This window comes from Clinocottus analis, unplaced genomic scaffold (assembly GCF_023055335.1).
Source record: "Clinocottus analis isolate CAN_PGR_092001 unplaced genomic scaffold, fCliAna1.0.p SCAF_21, whole genome shotgun sequence".
Classification (NCBI taxonomy): domain Eukaryota; kingdom Metazoa; phylum Chordata; class Actinopteri; order Perciformes; family Cottidae; genus Clinocottus; species Clinocottus analis.
The window spans coordinates 3060480-3081772 of record NW_027175943.1 but is presented as its reverse complement, the minus strand read 5'-3'; the positions used below and the strand labels follow the sequence as shown (position 1 = coordinate 3081772).

Below are 21293 nucleotides of genomic sequence, written 5' to 3'. Positions count from 1 at the left end.
CTCTTCTTTTTTTTTTTTTTTTTTTGGTGGGTTCCCCTTCCTCTTCTCCTCCTTTCCCTGAAAAGAAGAAGAAAAAAAATGTCTCTCTGAAAGTGTCAGCTACCCGCCACCCCAGATGCCATATTTAGGATACAAATGTGAAGAGATGACAGCGCTGTAAAATGGTGCCCGTGCCGAGATTATAATTAACATTTCCCAACCTACATCACTCTCCCTCCCACTTTCTCCTCCGCTTTCTCCCTATTCACCCACTCCTGTGCAATAAATGGGGGGGAAAAATGCAAGAAGAAAGGAGAGAAAGGGAGAAGGAAAAGAAAAGGAGGAGGAGAGAGTGAGAGAGAGAGAGAAGAGAGGGTGACCAAACGGAGGGAGGAGGGAGGGGGAAACGGCGTATGCTTGTATACAACCCTGATTTCCATTTTTTTCCCAACTCGTAATGTATTTAATTCAAGTGAAACGTAATCATGACGTGTCGTGTCATTAATCTCCTCGCCGCCTCTCCCGTAAGTACACTGAGTCTTTACTTTCAACATATATCCTATATCTTCATTTATCTCGCTAGATTTTATCCACCACTCTGTTGACATGGACACTTTTATGCACGGTGGCGTGGAACACCGGTGATGAAACATTTCCAAATTTGTTGAATTTATTGCGACTGTTGTTGCCTCTTTTTTCTTCTTCTTCTTCTTTCTCTCCACGAGCAACACACGGGATAATGGCCAATATAGTTGTTGTTGGGTTTTTATTTGCAGTTTGGTTGCGGGAGGCTACAGTGAGTGTGTGTGTGTGTGTGTGTGAGCGCGTGTGTGTGTGAGTGATTGGCATGAAGCATGTATGTATTGTATGTGTGTGTGTGTGCATGCGAACCTCGCGCCCTCCGGAACACTTTTACGTGTGTGTCATGTATGTTAAGCCGGCGGATGTGCGCGCGTGGCCGACATGCATGTTAGCCCCCTCGCGAGCCCTCCTGTACAGCCCCGTGACACGACAAAAAAATAACACAAATACAAATATGAAGACGGTGTTTCGCGGCGTCACTCGGTGCAACATTTTTTTTGGGGGGGGATAAAGTGGATTCGGCGAGTCGACGCGGAATTAAACGCGACTTTAAAATGGTTGCAAGAGCACGAAAAGTCCCCCGAGTGGCTCGAGACGAGCCTCTTTGAAAATTCGCGTAACTTTAAAAGCAAAGTTCTGGTCGCGAGCACTTTATTTTCAACCCGCGCGGAGGCAGGGGGGCCATGTCGGTGCCGTTACGACCTCTTCTTCTTCAAACCTCTCTGGGAAGAAGGACGACACACAACAACACAAAACGACGTTTGCTCCCCGTTACAAAAAAAAGTAGCTTTTTAAAAAAAAAAATGTACTGAAAAGAGGCTCAAGTTGTCGGTGCGTAACGGAGCAGCTCCATAAGCCGCAGACATGTTGTCCAGGCGTGAAAAGTGGATATTTTTTTTTTTTTTTTGGCATGTTGGCGAGTTGATTTCTCCCCTTAAAAAAAAGAAGCGTCATTTCGTGGTGGTGGTGGTGGTGGATGCGATTAGCTCGGCTAATTCTTTTGTTGGACACACATTAGGCGTTGTGTAGTGCATTGTTTTCCAGATAAGCGCCGCCACTTTCATCTGGGATGTGCGCAACAACACACACAAAAAGAAAGAAAAAACGCATCCTCGAACCGCAACAGTGTCTTAAAAAACGTCTCTCCCCCACACTCCCCCCTTCTCTCTCTCCCTCTCTCTCTCCCTCTCTCTCTCTCTCTCTCTCTCTCTCTCTCTCTCTCTCTCTCCCCCCAACCCGGAACCTTTTACTACGATGTTTACTACAACGCGTTTACTTGTCCTAACATCACCTCCAGCGTCCACGAGCTTAGAAAGTAGCATAGCAAGTGTGGCATGTAGCTCCGTGTGCGTGTGTGTGTGTGTGTGTGTGTGTGTGTGTGTGTGTGTGTGTGTGAAACGCGTGTTGCCAAAATTGTCTTCTGTATAGAGAAGTTACCACGTTTTCAGCCCCCCCCCCCTTAAAAAAAAGAAGAGGAGGAAAAAAAAGCACACACAAAACAAAATGAGCCCTGTTTTTTCTTTCGGGGCTGATTTTGGGAGATTGGCAGAGGACTCGAGATGAAATCCATGATGGCACTTTCTTCCTCTCGTCCTCGCACACTCGTCTTTTCCCCTCCCTTAATCTTTTGTATAGAAAATTTACGAACAAAATGGAGCAGGGGCGAGAGAGAGAGAGAGAAAGAGAGAGAGAGATAGATAGGCTGACATGACACGCACGCGCCACCCCCCGACTTCTCCAAACTACGGCGCCACTGTTTAGGATTTTTAAATCGCATTTTTTTTTTTGGGAAGCGGCGACTATGCAACGGGGCACCATCTGCTCGCGGGGGTTAATCTCTCTCTCTCTCTCTCTCTTTTTTTTTTTTTTTAGTAGCGGGAGGGGTGTGTGTTTATTAGTGCATTGTTTGTTGATGGTTATTTATTTCATTAATGTGCCTCTAATTGAGATGGCCGCGAGAGGGAAGAGGGGGAAAGAGCGACTGCAAATGGTTGCACGTTATTGACGCACATCACAGGGCGAGGAGGACATTCCTCCTGAGATAAGGCGCAGACGTGTCATCTGGGTTCCACCAAAGACTCGTTTTCCTGTCCAATAGAAGATGTTTAGATCCTGAAATGGCCTATTTATATATATTTTTGAAAAAAATCCACCCTAAATGTCACACTTTTCAGAGCGTGTGCATAGTGGAAGTAGGTTGACATTGCTGGCTCGTCCTATAAGAGACTCTTTTTGTTTTTTACACACTCCAAATGAACCTAAAGTACATTTTTATCTCAACCCGCATCCTGCGAGCTGGAAGGAGACGATCTATACAATAAATAATGAGAGCATTGTTGTCGAAATTGAGGATTTATATGTGTTGTGTAACCGCCGATGCAGATTAAATCTCCTCGTCCAGGACTAATAAGACAAGTGTCTCTCTGTGACGTGGAAAAAACTCCACCTGAGGAGAGTCGCCTCTCCGGTGGAGCAGTACCCCTCCATGGGGGAGGAGGTGGAGGAGGAAGGGGGGGGGGGGGGGTCGTCTACTTCTTGGAATACAAGATGACAATTTTGCGTCGCAAATGCTCGTCAGGAGCAACCGGCCCCCACGTCAGAAAGAGTCTAATGGTTCTGCCTCATTCAGACTTCCCTGATGCTTGTTGTGCTCAAGTAGTATCCTCCTCCTCCTCCTCTTCCTCCCCACCTTTGTACATACTGTACTGTGCTCGAGGGAGGGGAGGGGGGGGGCACATGCACCCCTATCCAGGTGGCTCTTGGGTGAAGGGATTGTATGTGAGGGAGAAAGAGACGGAGCGAGTGAGAGGGAGAGGAGTGTAGCACCAATCAAGGCTTCTGATTGATATAATTGGGTCATTAGTGCGCTGCGGGAGAGGCACCTGCTTGCCCTCGGTGAGGGAGAAGCTACTGCATTGTGACATTTTGAGACTGCTGAGAGTTCTGCTGCCTGCCCGGGATTAGCGGGTATTTAGAGCACCGGGGTCTTACTTAAATAGTACGCCGCTTGTGCCACTTGTGTTGAGCTCGCAGGCCAGTTCCAAACTCCTTTTTTTATTTATCCTTGTTGCGCTTCCGCCGGTGGGATCGGACAGGTGAGGCGGCGTCACTTCGTCCGCTCGGCCCTTCGGAAAAGCGAGTCAAAAGCGAGCTGAGCTAAGCGGGTCACGGTGGCGGGAAGTGGGGAAGGAGGAGGTGAGGGAGGAAGCAGAAGATAGATCATCAAGAGACGGTGAGCCTGAAGGTTAGCGAGCGAGGCGGAGGGTTTTAATGAGACTCTGAACGCCCCCCCTCCACCCGTCCACTCACTCCTTTCCCCGTGTGCGTCTGACATTTTCTTTCAGGAAAATTGACAGTTTAAGCACGCCGCACGCCGCGAGCCGCCGCTGTCCGGGTCTGACCGTAGGAGGCGGGAAAGAAAGATCCTTCCCCTCCGATTTGTTTGACAACTATTTCTGGCACTCTTCTTCAACCGAGTGCGACTCCGTGAGATCCGCTATCGCCCAGATTTGAACCAACACCTCGGCCTTTTCGGCCCACGTTGGCTCTCCAATGAGGTCGGGCAACATTTTACCGTCACGATGCCGTCACCTTGAGCATCGAACCGCCGACAGAGAAGTTCCTCCCCGACCCTCGTGCCTCGCGCAAGTTGCATCGCACACAAAAAGGTGTGAATCCCAGCACCGCCGCGGCCATTTGCCTGTGCACACAGTCGCAGTGTCATCGCGTGTGAAACAAGTTTTTACTAAGAAAGGGAACACGTGCTCTGCGCAAATTCCCCCCTCGGGGGTTGAATAAAAGAATCAACTCGTGTTTCAACGTTTGCCATGTGCCTCTGTCGGTGCTCACATGTCTTGGTGTGTGTCCGTGTGATGCACACATCCCACAACGGAGGTCACGATGCCGGGTCAGCTAGGGGCTTGTGGGGAGTTTTTTTCGGTGCATTTTTGGATTTCCTGATTGCGAAATGAAAAGACAACGTGTAGGCGTTTGTTCCACCTGTGGGATGCGTGCTCGCCCTCTTCCTTTTTTGCCTTTTCTTTCTCTTCTCTCCCCTCAACCTCGACCCCTGCAGGTGATGTTCACCGTGCGCCGATAAGCCTTTTAGCGAGAACACATCCAGAGATTTGCTTGTGACATTTGCATGCTCCCGAAAGCAATTCTTCTTCTTTAAAAGGGAACCTCAATCCCTGTAATCCTGAAAGAGACGAGCCGGTCGGCGTAGACGACGGAGACGACGTTCGGATTCGCTTCGGGAAGTGACGGCTCGCGTTCGACAAAGAGGAGGAGGAGGAGGAACAGCTTGAGAGGAAGACGGGGGGGGGGTGGAGGGTCAAGAGGTCGAGGGGTCGGGCAGGAGGACGGCGTTACATCACGTAGAGGAGGAGCCTCCGCCGGGTCGAGCGGAAGGTGAAAGAGTCGAGGACTGAGATCGAGCGTCCGATGCCGAATGTTTTTTTCCGATCAAAAGATCGAAGCCCCCCCCCCCACCCGAAAAAAGCCCAACGGGTGCTTGTGGGGTCGTTTCCCCGAAGCAGAAGTGAACCCTTTGATAGCGACTCTGACTCTGAAGTGCAGAAAAAAAAAGAATTTAAACAAGTTTCAATCCAGCAGACGCATCTTAATCGGAGGCTCAGTGGGAGACGTTCCTTACTTATCGCTGCTGAAGATGAGGAGGAGGGAAGGGGAGGAGGGAAGAAGAGGAGGAGGAGGAGGAGGAGGGGAGAGCGCCAGCCAGACAAAGTTGGAGCGAGGCAGGGAGTGAAAGCGAGGGGGTTCAGGGAAAGGTGAAGTAAAGGAAATGAATACCGTCTGTGGGGAAGTTCGCCACGTGACCCCACGCCGATAAAAACCACAGGACCACATCGCGCCGCCGCCGCCGCCGCCGCACAGAGAGCGCGCTCCCCTGCGCCGCCCTGAAGCCGCTCATCCTCTCTTTCATCGCCGCTCTTTTTTTCCATTTTTTTTTTATGTGGTCACTTTTCTTAAAACACCCACTTATCCCCCTGAAGGACACCTCGGCTCGCACGCGCTCCATCACATGAGAGCTCCAGTTAATGCAGCCGGAAAGAAAAGGTATCACTTGTGAGGATTTCACAGACACACACACACACACAGACACACACACACACAGCCTCCAGATACAGCGTTCACTTTACGCCCTCGGGGCCCAGGCCGGAGACCTTGGAGGTGCCTATTTTTAGGCCGGCGGACGGAGGACGTGTGCAACAAACACACACATACTGGCCCAGATAAGAAGACAAAAGTAGATGGCGTGCACCCTTTTCACCCCCCCCCCCCCCCCCTCCCCTAAGGGGTCACAAAATAAAATGAGACGATTAACAAGCTTGGAAAGAGTAAATCGCACATTTATGATGCAGAAATTGATGCTTATTTTTTTATTCCGCCCCTCGTTGGATCTTTTTTTCCTTCTTCTTTTACTCGAGATATGCTGCAGCCCTCCATCAATTATGAAGACCATTAACATGAAACAACCTAAGCAGGGCAAATCACACTCTTAAGAGCCCACAGACTTAATTATGCAAACTGTGACGAGTGGCTGCAAGTATGTTTTCGCTCGGGCGGTAAAGGCAAACAAGCCGACGAGGAGCGGGACGCGACGCGCGCTCGTAAAAAACAACGTCATATCGTTAATGTAAAGCAGAGCCGGTGGAGTACTTCCTGCCCACACACACACACACACACACAGGGGGAAGAAAAAACACTAAGTGAAAGGTGTTCACACCCTTGCATTCACAATTATGGTGTGTGGCGTTCAGGCGTGTACGGACACGCACTAACTGCCTTCACAATAAAAGCGCTACCGCTCGGTGGATATTTACACAATGACATAAAAAAAAAAAACTAAAAAAAAAACTTGTCTGAACATATTGTGCTTCAACTCCCTCCACAACTATTTATCATGGATGTGATGTATGACTCAGCAATGCCCCCCCCCAGACCCCCCCCCCCCCACACACACACACACACACACCTTTTACTCGACACACCTTGTGAAAGAAGCTAACGGCGTTCAAACAACGCAGATCTTTCTTGGACGGCTTTAAAGAATAAAAAAAAAAAGACAGTTGGCACGTTGACCTCCGTCGTAAAAACTAATTTCCAGTGAAGGTAATTCAGTACTTTACATCAGTTATCTCAGTGGCCACAAAGTTACTCTGCAATTACAGTAATGACACCATCATGGCGATGCTTAACACAACAAGGATATGCTCTTAAGCTGTCATTACCGTGAGAACTGCAACGCTGCACGAACGGTGCACATTTCAGGGTCAGAGCAAAGGGAGGGGTGTAGGAAACCTGCAAAAGAGCAGTTTGAAACCAGTCTAATATGTTTTCTTTCTTCTTCTTTCACCACTTAATGTATTTCACAGGGAGACGGACACTTAATGTTGGCTTTTAAGCCCAAAAATATAAAGAAAAACGGGCAAAAGCTCTTGTTCTCCCAACACAATTCAGTCAAATCGTGTATTTCGACGCAGAATCCGTCGCGTCTTCACACCAGACTCCTCCTCGCCGGCCCGCTTGCACATCTTTGCACGTTAAAAACGCCATTTCTGAGCACAACCGCACACACACAAGTGCCCAAATATGCAGATCGCAAATGATTTGCATGTGTTGGTAATGTGGACAAATGCGTCTCCGACCATGTCCGGAGCCGGTTTTTCCACTATAGGATGCTGCTTTTCTTTGCTTCATTAACACCTGGGTCCCGTGTGCTTCGGCTCCACCTGATCCCAATCTGATTATCTCCCCCCCCCCCTCCCCCCTCCTGCATCCACTGCTGCACCTTATCTCCTCTCCATCTATCCAAAATGTCCTTTATTGGCACGACAGGGCGACGAACAATGCACCGTGATGGTGATGTTCACGCCGCCAGACGCCGATACGTCGCGCTGCGTCCTGCGTCTCCTCTCCGTCTGTGTGTGTGTGTGTGTGTGTGTGTGTGTGTGTGTTGACTTTTCAAATGATTTTTTCTTACGAATCTGTTGTTCTCTCTTCATTTTATGCCCCAGCCCGCCACTCCACCGCTCTGATTCCTCTCTCCCCTCCTCTGTTCCAGCATGTCTGCCTCTTCACCCTATTTTTCTTCCCCCCCCCCTCTCAACACCACGCTGGCAATCGCATTAAATCATTTTCATTCACATGGCTTCTGACAATGTGTTTTTTTTCCTTCCTCTTCTTCTTCTTCTGCTGCCCAGTTTGTAACAGCACTGTATGTTTCTCTCCGTCTCTCTTTCTTTCTTTCTTTCCCTCTGTCTGCCTCCTTTCTCATTTTTTTTTTTTTTGCTCTTCGCCATGTTGGCAGGGCCCAATCTACCAGCTGATATCAGCATTCCCTGGCACCCTGCCAACTGGCAACACTGCAGGAGAGAGAGAGAGAGAGAGAGAGAGAGAGAGAGAGAGAGAGAGAGAGAGAGAGAGAGAGAGAGAGAGAGAGAGAGAGAGAGAGAGAGAGAGAGAGAGAGAGAGAGAGAGAGAGAGAATGAAAGAAAATTAGTGAATAATGGACGGAGGGAGGGAGCGAGAGAATGAGAGGGGGATGGGAGGAGTGTGAATCAGGGAAAGAAAGACAGAGGGGAAAGAAAGACGGGGTGAGAGAGAACAATAATGGTGGATTAAGAAAAAGACTGTGTGTGTGTCTGTTGTCGGCTGCGTGTGTGTGTGTGTTTATGTGATTGATATGGTGTGATATCCCTGTGAGTCATAGCTGAGCTAAAATGTCAACTGGCTACATGAGAATCTCTTTGTCATCCAGGCTTAGTGACACACACACACACACACACACACACACACACACACACATACACACGCATACATACACATATACACACACGCACATACCGAAATCCAACTGATCATATAAACACATATGTGGCCATAAACACAAATATGGGCGCCACACCTGCGAGCACAGATGTTCCATTGTTTTGCCACAATGATTGATGACCTTTTGTTTTGTTGTGGGCGCCGCTGCTGCTTCTCAACGCCGCCGAACGACGGACGGAAAGAAAAAAACACAACAAAAAACAGCCGATGTGCATAAATCCAGTCGAACTGACGCAAAGTGCTGCGCACTGGAAATATTTGGTGTGTGTGTGAGAGTGTGCTTGTGTTGTTCAATATGCTGTATATCACACTTTACATTTCAGCTGACTGTGTGATCCGGGATGACGGCGACACAATGAGCACATTGGTGCGTTACTTAAACAAGTATGACTAAGCAGTGCAGGGGTCAAAGCACCACACCCAGGCTGTAGATGTAACAAACATGTTTTGTGTTTAAGTGCATGCATAATGTACGTGTGTGTGTGTGTGTGTGTAATCCTGATTTAAGCAAAGCTGCTACTGTATGAGTGCACAGGAAGGGTGTGTGGGGAAGTCAAAACATCGCGCGCCCATCCTGTTTGGGACAGTCCATGTCCTGTGGTGGTGCCCTTAACCCCTAAACACACACTGACACACACACACATACACACACACACAGACAGAGATACACGCCGATGCACATTCACACTCCGGCTAATCATCCCATATGTGCCGGCAGTATGCCGGAGCGCATCGCGAACAGTTGCAGGAGGCAGAACAGGTGCACACCTGTTACACATTCAAGCGCAGACACACACCCACGCACACTGCAGAGTGACTGAAGATCAAATGGGAGATCCGCGCTTTGTGCGTCACGTTAAATGCATTAAAAAAAAAAAAACGCACGCAAAGCGGTGCTGTAATTAGCGTGCGTTATTTTCTGTGCCATTAGAATTTATCTCTGCAAATGTTTATTTTTATATTTCCCCCGTTACCTACGGTTCATCTGTTTTTTTTTTTAAAAAGCATTTACTCCTACATTGACACTGATATTGCTAATTTAGTCCAAAAATTCTCTTTAGTGATGTACTAAAAAAAAAGCATCAATTCAATTTACAATTATATTGCAAATAACTCATGTTTAAGTTTCTCATTCATCGTTTTTTTTTTTGCTTGCTTTTTGTCCCCAGAAAATTAAAGGAGAAGGCTGCCACAGAAGTGTGTCCCCCGTCAGCCAAGACACTAAAGAATGGCATAACATCACACACACTTCTGGTAATTCTCTACTGATCTCACACACACACACAGTACCTACATACATAGATACATATGGACCTGTTGGCCAAGTAATACCATGTTTTTTGACCATTTTCCACATCTGGTCGAGGTCATGATGCAGTTGATCCTCTATCTTTTTTAAAGCGGTCACCCTTAAGTCACCAGTTCCACTCACTGTCCTGTCTTCTGTGCTTTTGTACTGACAGAGGATGGATTCTCCGCCCGAGTGTGTGTTGTCTCTTTCTTGTGAGCATCCCCAGTCTCCCCCGACGCTGCCGTCCCTGGACCACAGCCCCCAGGCGTCTTCGCCTCTCTTGCAACTCTCTCTGCCCGGCAGCCCCGTTGCGCTGCCCGTCCACAGCCCCGAACCGTCCCCTCAGAGCCCGGACACCACGCCTTATTTCCCCCTCTCTCCCTTCCCCCTCCTCGAGGACGCCGTCGACGACAATCACCGCGACGTCGACGAGGAAGATGACGAGGAAGGGCCGGACGGATGCCCGCCGTCCCCGACCCCGGCGGTGGCTCTGTTCCCCGGAGGACGCCGTCTGGACTCCTCTCCGCCGGCCACGCCGTCGGCGGCGCTGCTCGGGTTCGGAGCCCTGGAGCTGGCCCTGTCGTCCGGGCAGAGCGGCAACTGCGACGACGAGCTCGACCTGCAGCTGTTCCAGAAAGATACTGTGACCAGGGCGCTACCTGGAGTGGGCGGGGCTTCACCCGGGCCCGCGCTCAGGTTCCCCTGTCACGTCTGCGGGAAGAGATTCAGATTCCAAAGCATTTTGTCTCTTCACGCCCGAGCGCACAGTCTGGACCGAGACCGCCGAGCCTCGGCCCTGTACCGGACTGGACTCCCCTCGGCGCCCCTGAAGCAGCACCTCAAAATCCAACAGAACCACAAAGACCTAGTCCAGAATCACCGAGGTCACCCGAACCTGCGCATACTGCCGGGGACACTTATCCAGCATCTGACGGAGGAGGAGGATGTTGACGGTGAGGTCAGAGGTCTAGATGACGGCCTACAGACGGACCAGAACCCAAACTTCCTACTGGATGACAGCACACCGTTGACCCCTCCGCTTACAGAGGATCCTGTATCCGTGACTCCTCCCTATTCCTCCACCCTCCTGGAGGGTGCGTCGACTCCTACAGCGCCTACGTTTCGCTGCCATGCCTGCAAAGGAAAATTCCGCACGGCTTCAGAGTTGGCGCGCCATGTCCGCATTCTCCACAACCCGTACAAATGCACTCTTTGTCCCTTCTCTGCCAGCCAAGAAGAGAGCCTCGCGTCTCACTTGCAGGAGTTTCACCCTTCCCCCGAGGTACCCGCTCTGCCACCGGCCTTCAATTCCCGGCTGGTCATCGCGACCCCCGACACCCCCGTGCCCACCCCGACGCACACCCCGGCCCCGACCCCGAGCACCCCGCCGGTGCCGGCAGCCGCCACGGCGGCTGCGTCCCCGCCGGTGCCGGCGTTTCGCTGCGAAGTCTGCGGACAGCGGTTCACCCAATCTTGGTTCCTGAAGGGACACATGCGAAAGCACAAGGACTCCTTGGACCATAAGTGCCAGGTATGCGGCCGCGGTTTCAAAGAGCCCTGGTTCCTCAAAAACCACATGAAAGTACATCTCAACAAGCTCGGGCTGAAGGCCGGGCTGGGAACCCTCGGGGGACCGGGAGGTTCAGAGCAGCAGGGCAAAGGCGCTAGCAATCAGTCTCTCAACGCTCTCTACTCAAGCCTCCTTCTGGCCCAGCAAAGAGGCGGTAGAGGTGGACAAGGACGATCAGAAACTGGAGGCAGAATGGGGATGGGCTCAAGCAAGTCCGCCATCCTGGGCTACCTGGGGTTGCCCATCGATGGCAGCGGGGCGAGCTGCATGGAGAGACTTCAAGCAGTGGCTCAGGTGGCAGAGATGGGAAATGGTGGCGGTGGCGGTGGTGGCTTTGGCGGCTCAGGACTAGGGGACCCCGGAAGAGGAGGGGGAGCAACTAGAGGAGGCGGCACGGGTGAAACTACTTCATTAGTTTCAGAAGGAGGTGACCAGGCAACTTGGTGGCAGCTGGTGGCTCGCAGCCTGGCAGTAGCTCAGCAGCAACAGCAGCAGCAGCAACAGCAGCAGCAGCAGCAGCAGAGGCCCCAACAGCGAGGCCAGCAGCAGAGCCAGCGAGGCCCAGCTCGGAGCTCCGTGATCACAGAGGCCGACCAGGTCAGGGCCTACCTCGGAGGCCTGGAGCCGAGAGAAGAGTCCGGCGGAGCGGGAGGGCCATGGGAATGCCCGGACTGCGGAAAGCTATTCCGCAGCTTGCAGCAGGTGGTGGTCCATGCTCGCGTTCACACTCAGAGGCCTCTGAAAGGAGGCGAAGAGGAAGGGAGCGGTAGCCGTAGAAGAGCAGGGCCTGGAAGAGGAGGAGGTGGCGGCGGCGGCGGTGAAGTGAGGCAGGAAGCTCAGCTCCACGGTGGTGAATCCCAACAAGCAGGAGAAGTGAGGCAGGAATCCAAACTGCACAGTGGTGGATCACAACAGGCCGGGGCGGCTGCAGGGTTCCACTCTGTCATCTCCGGCTTCAAAGGTACAATCGCATGTCTGCCTTGTCTTTTGGGTTATTTGTTTTGCGCCCATGTAGCATATGTTACTTTCACAAGAGTGCTTTTATTTTCCTTCTGTTTTCTGTTGTAAAAAAAAACAAACAAGCTCTCGTAGGGCCCTTCACACCCGCGGTTATCTTTACATTTCTCTCCACTTGCAGGAGAAAATGGCTTGACAGCGGTCTCCTCCATACCTTCAGTTCCCACCAGGGAGCGAGTGCGCGGTAGAGGGATAAAAGACTGCCCCTACTGTGGTAAAGCCTTCCGCTCTTCACACCATCTCAAAGTGCACCTGAGAGTTCACACAGGTGAGAAACTGCTGTGAGTTTAACAAACCACATTTACTTTTTTAGCCTTTATAAATCCCTGGAAAGGTTTCATTGAGCATCCTCGCTTCGGCAGCGATACCCTTTTTTTGCTTCCTTTTTTTACACAATCACCCCAGAGAGCTGGCCAGCGCTAATCATAGCTGCTCTAACTGCAGGCAACCGAGCAGCCCCACTGGAGCAACTCCTGGTTAAGTGCCTTGCTAAAGGGTATATTAACGGTAGATTCAGAGGAAAAATCAAGCCACTCCAGGGATTAAATAAGGTTAAATCTTTGTAAAAAAGCTCACTTCTCTCACTAGCCAGTAACCTCACCCCCAATGAAAAGAAGCAATGCATTTATTCTTTTGAAAATAGGACTATTTATTCTATTAGTTGATTTGAACTCCAATTTGTGCAACGTTGATATGGTTTGGTTGAGCTGTTTTTTTTAGATTAACTATAATGATTTTTGCGTACACATCAAGACACAAAATACACGCTCTCAGATTTCTCCATAATAGCAATTTCGGCTTTAATCTTTTCTGAGATTCGCATTCTCTGATCTTGTCTTTGAAGCAAGTGAATCTCTAATTGTTCTCCTTAAATTTACATCAAATGCTATCTTAATAATTCAGACTGTAGAACAGACACGCGGCGCTATCCAACAGACTCTAACAGGCTTTTGCCGCAAAAAGAATAACAAAAAATGAAAAGAACCGTATATTGAATTTCTGGTGACTTTTTATGAAAATTGGGAACTCTCACAGCACTCACTCACGCTCTTAATTAATTATCCATATTCATAAGACTTTATCAGCATGAGTCATTGCCATTTTTTATTTTTTATTTTTCGCTTTCTTCGCTTGATGTATTTGATCAAAATGAAGACCCGTCTTCCAGTTTCTGAGATGCCACCAATCCCCATAAACGGGGAACTGGAGCACATCCAAGTCTTTCCGGCAAGACGGTGCCCAAAATGCATTCAATGAAATCTATTTAATATTGCCATTATGAATAATTGTCTATAGCTGACAGGACCCATCACATCACAGCTGTATTATTCACGACAGCGTGCAGCTCTTTTCATCATGCGCTATTGCTTCTCTGTGATTACCACATGGTCAGTAATTTAAGTGAAGGCATCAAATTGTAATAATACTCTTGATATCACTGCGCTCTCGAGATTATTGCCTCCGAGAGACTTCCGTTTTTTCGTTTGTTTTTCTGCAGAAACAAAATGTTAATACTTGTGCATCTGCGATCATCAACAGAGCTGTTTTTTCTTTTGTGTGTTCGGTTTTTTTTTCATGCGAAAAAAAGGATAATTTATGCTTTTCATTCGCAATGCATTTCCTGCTGTTGATATGTCTCCAGCATGATGCCCCCTCCTCTTTATCTCTCCCAGCAGTGTCATTTTCAATCAGTGATGAAATACTGCCATCTCCCTTTGACATGCATAATTACATCTCCCACTGTTTAAAAGGACCATACCAGTTATTTTGCACGTTACTGCTGACCATTTTTAATAAATGCTCAAGTGTTACAGATTTTCTTTAGGATTTTTCAGACAACTAATGTCTTATCATCATTAATTTTGATATGTAAATGACACAAAATATACATTATCAGGCTCTATAAGCCCATCTTCACATGTAAATATATGTTATATGTGTATTATTAAATTTTTTCTTTTGCAAAAATGGTTTACACTAATATAAAGCTCATATGATTTGTTGTAGATAAGCTAACACATGCAAAATCAGTGGTCTCTTTAAGCCTCATCTGTAGGTCAGCTGCTACTTTAGTTAATACTCCAAAACTGTTTCCCCAATCTTGTTTTGTTCCTCTCGTCTTCTTCAGGCGAGAGACCCTACAAATGCCCCCACTGTGACTACGCGGGCACCCAGTCGGGCTCGCTGAAGTACCACCTCCAGCGGCACCACAGGGAGCAACGCAACGCCTTGTCCGCCTCCTCCAACTCCTCCTCCAGCGGCCTCACCTCCACCATCAACAGTCTGACCTCTGGCACCTCCGGGCTGGCCAAGCAGCGCCGATCCCAGCCGACCAACCACTGCCCCGTCAACCGCGGCCCCACCGACGCGCCCACCTCGCGGGCCAACAGCCAGCCGTCCTGGCTCCTGGGGCTCCCGGACCAGCGGGACCATCGCAAGACCCTGGCGGCTCTGAGGGACGTCGACCTGGAGACCCAGTACAGGTATCTGTCCGGGGTGATGGGGGCCCTTTACCAAGGCGGGATGGAAGGAGGCTGGATCAGGGAGTCTCCCCCGCCCAAGGCTCCCAAAGTGTCCCGCCGCAAGCCCCTCACCACCAGCCGGATGGTCCAGCCGCCCAACGACAAGGAAGGGCCCGCGCCTTCGACCCACGAGGGCGGTTTTGAACCCCTGGATCTGTCTCGCCGCCCCTCACCTGGCCTCGGGGGCATGGAGGAGGACGGAAGCCTGAGCTTGGGCGAGGGCGGAGGTGGGGATGGCGTCGGCGATAGTTCAATAGGGGTCAAGCTGAGCCAGTGTTTGTTCTGCCCTTTCCGCACGTCCTCCGCGGAGCTGATGGCCATGCACCTCCAGGTCAACCACACCAGTAAGTCCAGGCGCAAGAGAGCCCCCTCCAACCCGTTGGACGACGAGGGAGCCCCGAAGGCCGCCAAGCCCCGGGCGGATCGCCCCGATCTCGACTCTCTGACAATATGGAGGCACGTGACCGGGGCCGAGTCCCAGGCGCCCCCGGGGGAATGGTCCTCCAAGCAGGCCAAGACCCCGAACGGGCTCTCCGAGGACACGCACGACCATCTGGGCGACGTCCTCGACCGCCCAGACGAGGCTTCGGCGTCCAAGAGTGTCAGAGGTGGTCTGGCGCTCAAGGGGAAGATGGAGGAGGGGGAGGAGGAGGAGGAGGAATTGGAAGATAATTTGGAGAACAGCAGCCTGGAGGATTCAGAGGACCAGGACCTGAGGATGTCCCTGGCTCTTTCACCAGCCCTGAGCTCCAACCACTTGGTGGGAGAGGAGGAAAGAGTCTTCACAGATTAAAAATGCTTCGTTTTCGGATGACGCCCTTCGAGTTGGAAGGGTCGGGTTCAATGTTTTTCAACTGCATTCGACACAGAATTGAAGAAACGGACGAAGGATTCTGTTTGTTTTTTTTTCGGAAAGAGCGAGAGAAACATCGCAGCAGTTATTTTTCCTTCCGACTTTACTCGTCTACTTCGGTCATCCTCAAAAGAAACTTCCTGCACAAGAGAGCATCCATGCATCTTTTCAGGATTTCGTCGGCCACTTTATCCTTTTTTTTTTCCTCCTCCTTTTTCTCAAGCTTCACTCCAAGAGGATTTTAAAGGTGATCTCCTACGTGATGAATGAAAGGAACACGTGTAAGATCTCTGATGGCATCATCCCACACGCATTCATTTTCCCACCAATAAATGGACCGTTTATTCCAGACTACTACACCGACGAGGCTGCTGTGAAGAGACACTCTCCCGACGGTTTGAAACCTCAAACTTCAAGTTCCTTCCTCCACATAAATGTGCAGGAAAGTTGAGTCCTGGAAAAAGGTTTCAAGCTGCGAACCTCAGCTAAGCTATTAGGTATTAATTTAAGGCATGAGGTAACCGTGCTTTCCCTCGACTATATATCACTGCCTTGTTTGTCTGAAAAGTGTTTCTACGCGATTGTCCTAAAGATTAACGGAAAAGAAACGTTTGTAACATTTTTTATTTTTATTTCAGTTAGTGCCTGTTCATGTGCGTCGTCCAGAGGGTCTGCACATCGAGGCTCCGATAGGTCATTCATTTTATCTGAATATACAGTTTAAAACAATTTAAGTACAGTATATTTGTTAAAAGTGGTTCTAGGGTGTTGTGAATAGTTAAGTTGTAAAAGAAACGCTACGTGGTAGCGCGTTGTACTCGACACAGGCGGGCGGATGTTTGTGGCTCGGCTTGAAAAAGAAAACAACAACAAAAAAAAATACTAAATCGGTGATGTCGATAAATGCGACGATAAGTTAACGGCTGAAGGGGGTCGAAGTTTAAAAAAGAAGAAGAAAATCTGTGTTTACAATGGCGCCGAAACGCGTGGAAAAGAACAAAAAACTCGGAGAGCGGGAGTCTGTCCTGAGGCTCCGCCCCCGGACACAATCAACTGACACGCCCCTTTTTAAAGAGACAGAGACTCGGCAACTGTGTCCCCCCCCCCCCAAAAAAAGGAACGATACAAGGTAGAGAACGAGAAAGAAAGCCGTACCTCAATCGGAGAACCGAACCGTACTCTTCGTGGAGGGGAGGTATGGCATCTTTTAGATGAGTAGATTCCCTCTCTTCTTTTTTATTAAGAAAAGAAAAGATAGGAGTAATTATTAAAAAAAAAACACTAACAAAATGCATAGACATCCCAGTAGAATATGTGTAGCTTTTGTAAAGACGACGAAGAAGAAGAAAACAAAAAAAGAAGCAGACTTTTGTTTATTTTCATTTCAAGATGCTTACAGAAAAAGGTTATCAATATAGGTAATATTGATTATAATGTTTGTGAGCTAAGACTAGTTGGAATGTCTATACAGAGCACTGTGCAAGGTTTCAGTTCCCAAAGTAGTTGTTTTTGTTTTTTCGACTTTATCGATAGACCAAACGTTTTTTCAATGGAAGTTGTCACTTTTCTGTCGTTCTGTTTTTTTTTTGTTGTTTTTTTTTGAATGTGTAAAGCTGTGGTTTCGATAGATTTACCCCATCGATTAGTCAATCAGATATCCAACCGTTGAACTGGTTGTTAAAGAAAAGTTCACTTTCTGCGTAACCGACGACTGCTATGAACGAAAAACAATCAATCATGAATATCGTGATGTTTTGAAGAAGAGGAAGGGGGCGAATATGCAGTGATATCCCCCTCGAAACCACTATTTATCTCCTCCGGACTACTTTTTAATGGGGTATCCTACGACCGCAGCCACACCTTAATGTGCATTAATGTGTTTTTAAGTTCCTTCTTTAGAGCACCTTATGAGTTGTGTAGTGATAAGTCCCTTAGTGGTGTCTCCTTAACAACTACTGTCAATGCCATCGTGCCTTCTGTTTCAAGCACTTCCTGGTGTATTTTGTAAAACTCACCAAAAGCACTTAGCCTATATCACACTCGCTCTCCCTCGCTTTCTCCTTCCTCTTCTCCTCCATCACCTCAATCCCTTCTCTCTCTCTCTCTCTGGTCACTAGGCCTTATTACAATCTAGCATGGCTAGACTCTTGAAAGAATGGACTACCTGACCTTTAACCTTTTAGACAAGTACAAATCATTGCAGCTGTAGGGTTGGACTGCTCTTGGTCTCGATACTAACCCTTTGTAAACCAAAGCCCAAGTCTAAATCGAATGAATTATGTATTTAATCTCATAAACAAAAAGGTGCCAAAACATGTCCGAGGTGACACTAAAGTACGCTCAACTTGAGAAAACTAAATAATTCACTTCTCTCTTTCTTTAACTCAGTGGTTCTCAAACTTTTTTAATGAATAGATTAAAGAAGATTTAAATCCCTTTCAAGTAAACCAGATTGTTCCATCTGACAAACTAATAACACGTGCAATCACTTTGTTAAAACAATGCAGATAAAGTTATATATGTGCAAAAAAATAACTCATGTTTGGCAAAAAAAGATGACCAAGGAAGCCGGTTGGATCCCTGTTTTCTCCCCATAGCTTAATGTTGAAGTGTCCTTGAGCAAGGCACTGAAGCCCCAGAGCTTTACAGCAGCACAAAGCTCCTTAATTGCTAAAGATGCAGAGAATTCTTAAAAATAAAATATATATATTATTATTTTAAGAATCTGCATCGCCCCACCTGTAATACCTGCGCGCCCCACTAGAGGGTCACGCCCCACAGTTTGAGAACCACTGCTTTAACCCATCCTCCCTCCCTTTTCTCTCTCTCTCTCTCTCTCTCTCTCTCTCTCTGTCTCTCTCGCTTGCCCTCCCCCCCACGTCGCTCTCTCTCGTCCGTAAACTGTCTCTCTCTCTAGCACCACTTGAAGGTGACGTGTACTATCTGGTATTTGAGGCCTTTATTAGATTTTTATTTCAGTTTGTGTGGTGTTTGTTCGATGCCGTCGAGATGGAAAAACGCTCTTCTTATAATGATAATTATTATTGTTTTGGCATTATGGTTAAAAAAAAAAAAAAAAGACAAAAAAAGACACAAAACAAAAAGACAAAACAAAAAAAAACAAGAGAAATGTGTTGTTGAATGTTGTACAGATAGCGCTAGAGCTGTTGTGTTTTTTTTTTGTTTGTTTTTTTAAAGAGAGCACAAACCCGAGTGACGGTCCCTTCGACTCCTCCCACCGGCAGACGGGAATAAAACAGCCTGCCGATCAATCTGAGAAACATCTTCCTCGTGTCTGAGGAGCTTCTCCAGAGGTTCATTCGAGCCAAATGTCTCGCACAGAAAAAACGAATCCTCTCTGGAAGACGAAAGCTGATGTTTTTTACTCTTTTTGAAGGAGTAGCTTGACTGTTTTACGAAGAAACACATGGGTGCCTTTATTGTGTCCATACGCAGAGTGAAAGTATGTTTAACGGCCTCCATTTTATTTTTGTCTGTAAGAGCCTGACGGAAAACAAAATGAAGATAAAGTAGTTCCCATGATGGAGGTTTTTAAGAAGAGCTCCTATTTACGCATCAATTCAAAATACGCAAAAAAAGTTAAGTTGGAAAAATTTGCAAAATTCTCCACCATAAAACAAAAACTTTTTTAAATTTGCACTTCCAGATGAAAACAAGTGGCTCCCTTGTGAAAGATGCACCTTATCTCCTGATTCAGAATCAGACATCTTCGGCAAAAGCGTGATCATTTTAATGTCTATATATATATATATATATATATATATATATATATATATATATATATATATATATATATATATATACAGGCATCTGATTGGTCGGATGTTTTTGACCCGGTTCAATCGTGAAGCGACACATCTCTGCGAGGCGAGGGGCCCTCGCCGGGTTTGGGCTCTTGTGTAGTTGACTGCCATTGCAGTGAGGGAAAACTGATCTAACATAGTAGTGACTAATATGACTTTGTGGACAGATACAAAAAAAATAAAATAAAAATAAAATAAAACACATTAGAAATAAATAAACACAAACAAAATAACCCCGAGACTCCTCTTTCCTGTCTTCCTACACCTCCATGCCAAGATTGTGATTACATAAAACTGAGTGTGAATGTGTGTGTGTGTGTGCGTGTGTGTGTGTGTATGTGTGTTTGGGGAAGCTTTAGAGAAGAGAGCCCTCTTGTGGCTTTGAGGGGAATTGCAGGTATTTGGTATTTAAAGGCTCTTGCATGTGAGATGTATTTTGAAAAAATTGCAGAACAATCTCAGCTCGCTATCTAAAGATGCATCATTGTCCCAAAGGCACAAGTGCAGTTTCACTTAGCTCTTTGTACTTATACACAATAAACAAGATGAATATTACAAAAAGACATTAAAGACAACAGTCTAATTGTTCATCAGAGTGACGACCGGCGGAAAGAAGCTGCACATTGCACTTAGTTTACACTCTTGAGGCTATGAAATTGTTTTAAAAATGAACTGTAAAGAAGAGTTTAGAGCCCAGGAGACTGATGAATGAATGAATATATACTTTATTAATCCACAAGGTGAAATTTGTTGTCAGAGTAGCAGCTTACAGACACACAAAAAATAGAAAAATCAAATAAAAATAGCTGGGATGAAAGATATATACAGTGCAGAGTGTATTCATTTAGGTATTGTATGTGTGGTGTATATGAACGTGATGGATGCTTATTAATTTGTATTTCCTTAGTGGTTGATGCAAGACATAACAATTAAACACAGCAGAAATATGTCTCCCTGCACTCCCATCATGCTGTGACTCTTTGAGGGTCCAGATAAGAGCAGAGTCACGTGCTCAGAGACTCTCCGGGGCCTTTGTGCTCCTCTTCCGCAGCATCCTGTCAGCTGTAAAGACCCGCTGCACTCCGGTGAGCGTCTCCTTGCGTCAACTAATGAGTCTCCCGCTCATTATCTGCACCTGGAGAGCGTTGACACCGGCAGCTTGGGGTTTCCAGGTGGTGACGGGCCGCGGCGGCGCCCTCTGGTGGACGCGGGTTGTACTGCAGGACAGACGCGAGACAGCGACTCCGGGTTTCACAGCTTTAGCGCCACTAATCACGTGTGCGCACGCGGAGGACACAACGGCGCGTTTCATTGTGTTAAATTAAAGTTTGTTTCTGCCCACGTGAAGAACACGCAGCACAAACATCCGCGGTAAAAAAAGCTCGCACAAAAGCGGATGCCACAGATGTCTTTCAAAATAAAATCCGTTTTTTCATTTGTTTTTTGTATAAGATGTTAGTTTATGCAATTTAAAGTGCAGACACAATAAAACATGTATTTAATCATATTTTAAACCGATTATATCTTCTTGTTTGAGCTTTTATTTTCAGTATTTATTTTGAAAGCAATGAAAGGAAGTCGTACATGACTTCGGTTGGCTTTATTTATTTTCATTTAAAAAAAAAAAAAAACTAGGATCTAGCAGATTAAATCACCAGTATAATAAGAAAACATCAGCTTCGTTTCAGACAGATTAGTTTAAAAATAAATAAAAGGTGCGAAATCCACCTAACAGGAAGTAGCACTTCCTGTCAGGAAATAAATGAATACTTTATTTTATTTTTAAACAACACAATTAACATGA

At 47.5% G+C, this 21293-nt stretch overlaps 1 protein-coding gene across 5 annotated transcripts; it reads left to right on the top strand.

The window, feature by feature from the left end:
• Positions 1-375: 375 nt before the first annotated feature.
• znf219 (zinc finger protein 219) lies at positions 376-19752 on the top strand. 5 transcript variants are annotated; one of them, XM_068587999.1, is made up of 5 exons: positions 376-503; positions 9582-9666; positions 9876-12234; positions 12412-12558; positions 14419-19752. In XM_068587999.1, the coding sequence occupies exons 3-5, from the start codon at positions 9879-9881 to the stop codon at positions 15603-15605; spliced, it is 3690 nt and encodes a 1229-aa protein (XP_068444100.1). In that variant the 5' UTR covers positions 376-503; positions 9582-9666; positions 9876-9878; the 3' UTR covers positions 15606-19752. The 5 variants fall into 5 exon arrangements, with proteins under 5 accessions (XP_068444100.1, XP_068444099.1, XP_068444098.1 ...); XM_068587998.1 differs by lacking the exon at positions 9582-9666; XM_068587997.1 differs by lacking the exon at positions 376-503 and having other exon boundaries at positions 9490-9666; positions 12412-12504.
• Positions 19753-21293: the final 1541 nt, after the last annotated feature.

Coding starts and splice junctions, on each gene's coding strand:
- znf219 (XM_068587996.1), top strand. CDS start 9,529: ATGTTTAAGTTTCTCATTCATCGTTTTTTTTTTTGCTTGCTTTTTGTC. Junction 9,667..9,875: donor TAACATCACACACACTTCTG/GTAATTCTCTAC, acceptor TTGTACTGACAG/AGGATGGATTCTCCGCCCGA. Junction 12,559..14,418: donor GCACCTGAGAGTTCACACAG/GTGAGAAACTGC, acceptor CGTCTTCTTCAG/GCGAGAGACCCTACAAATGC.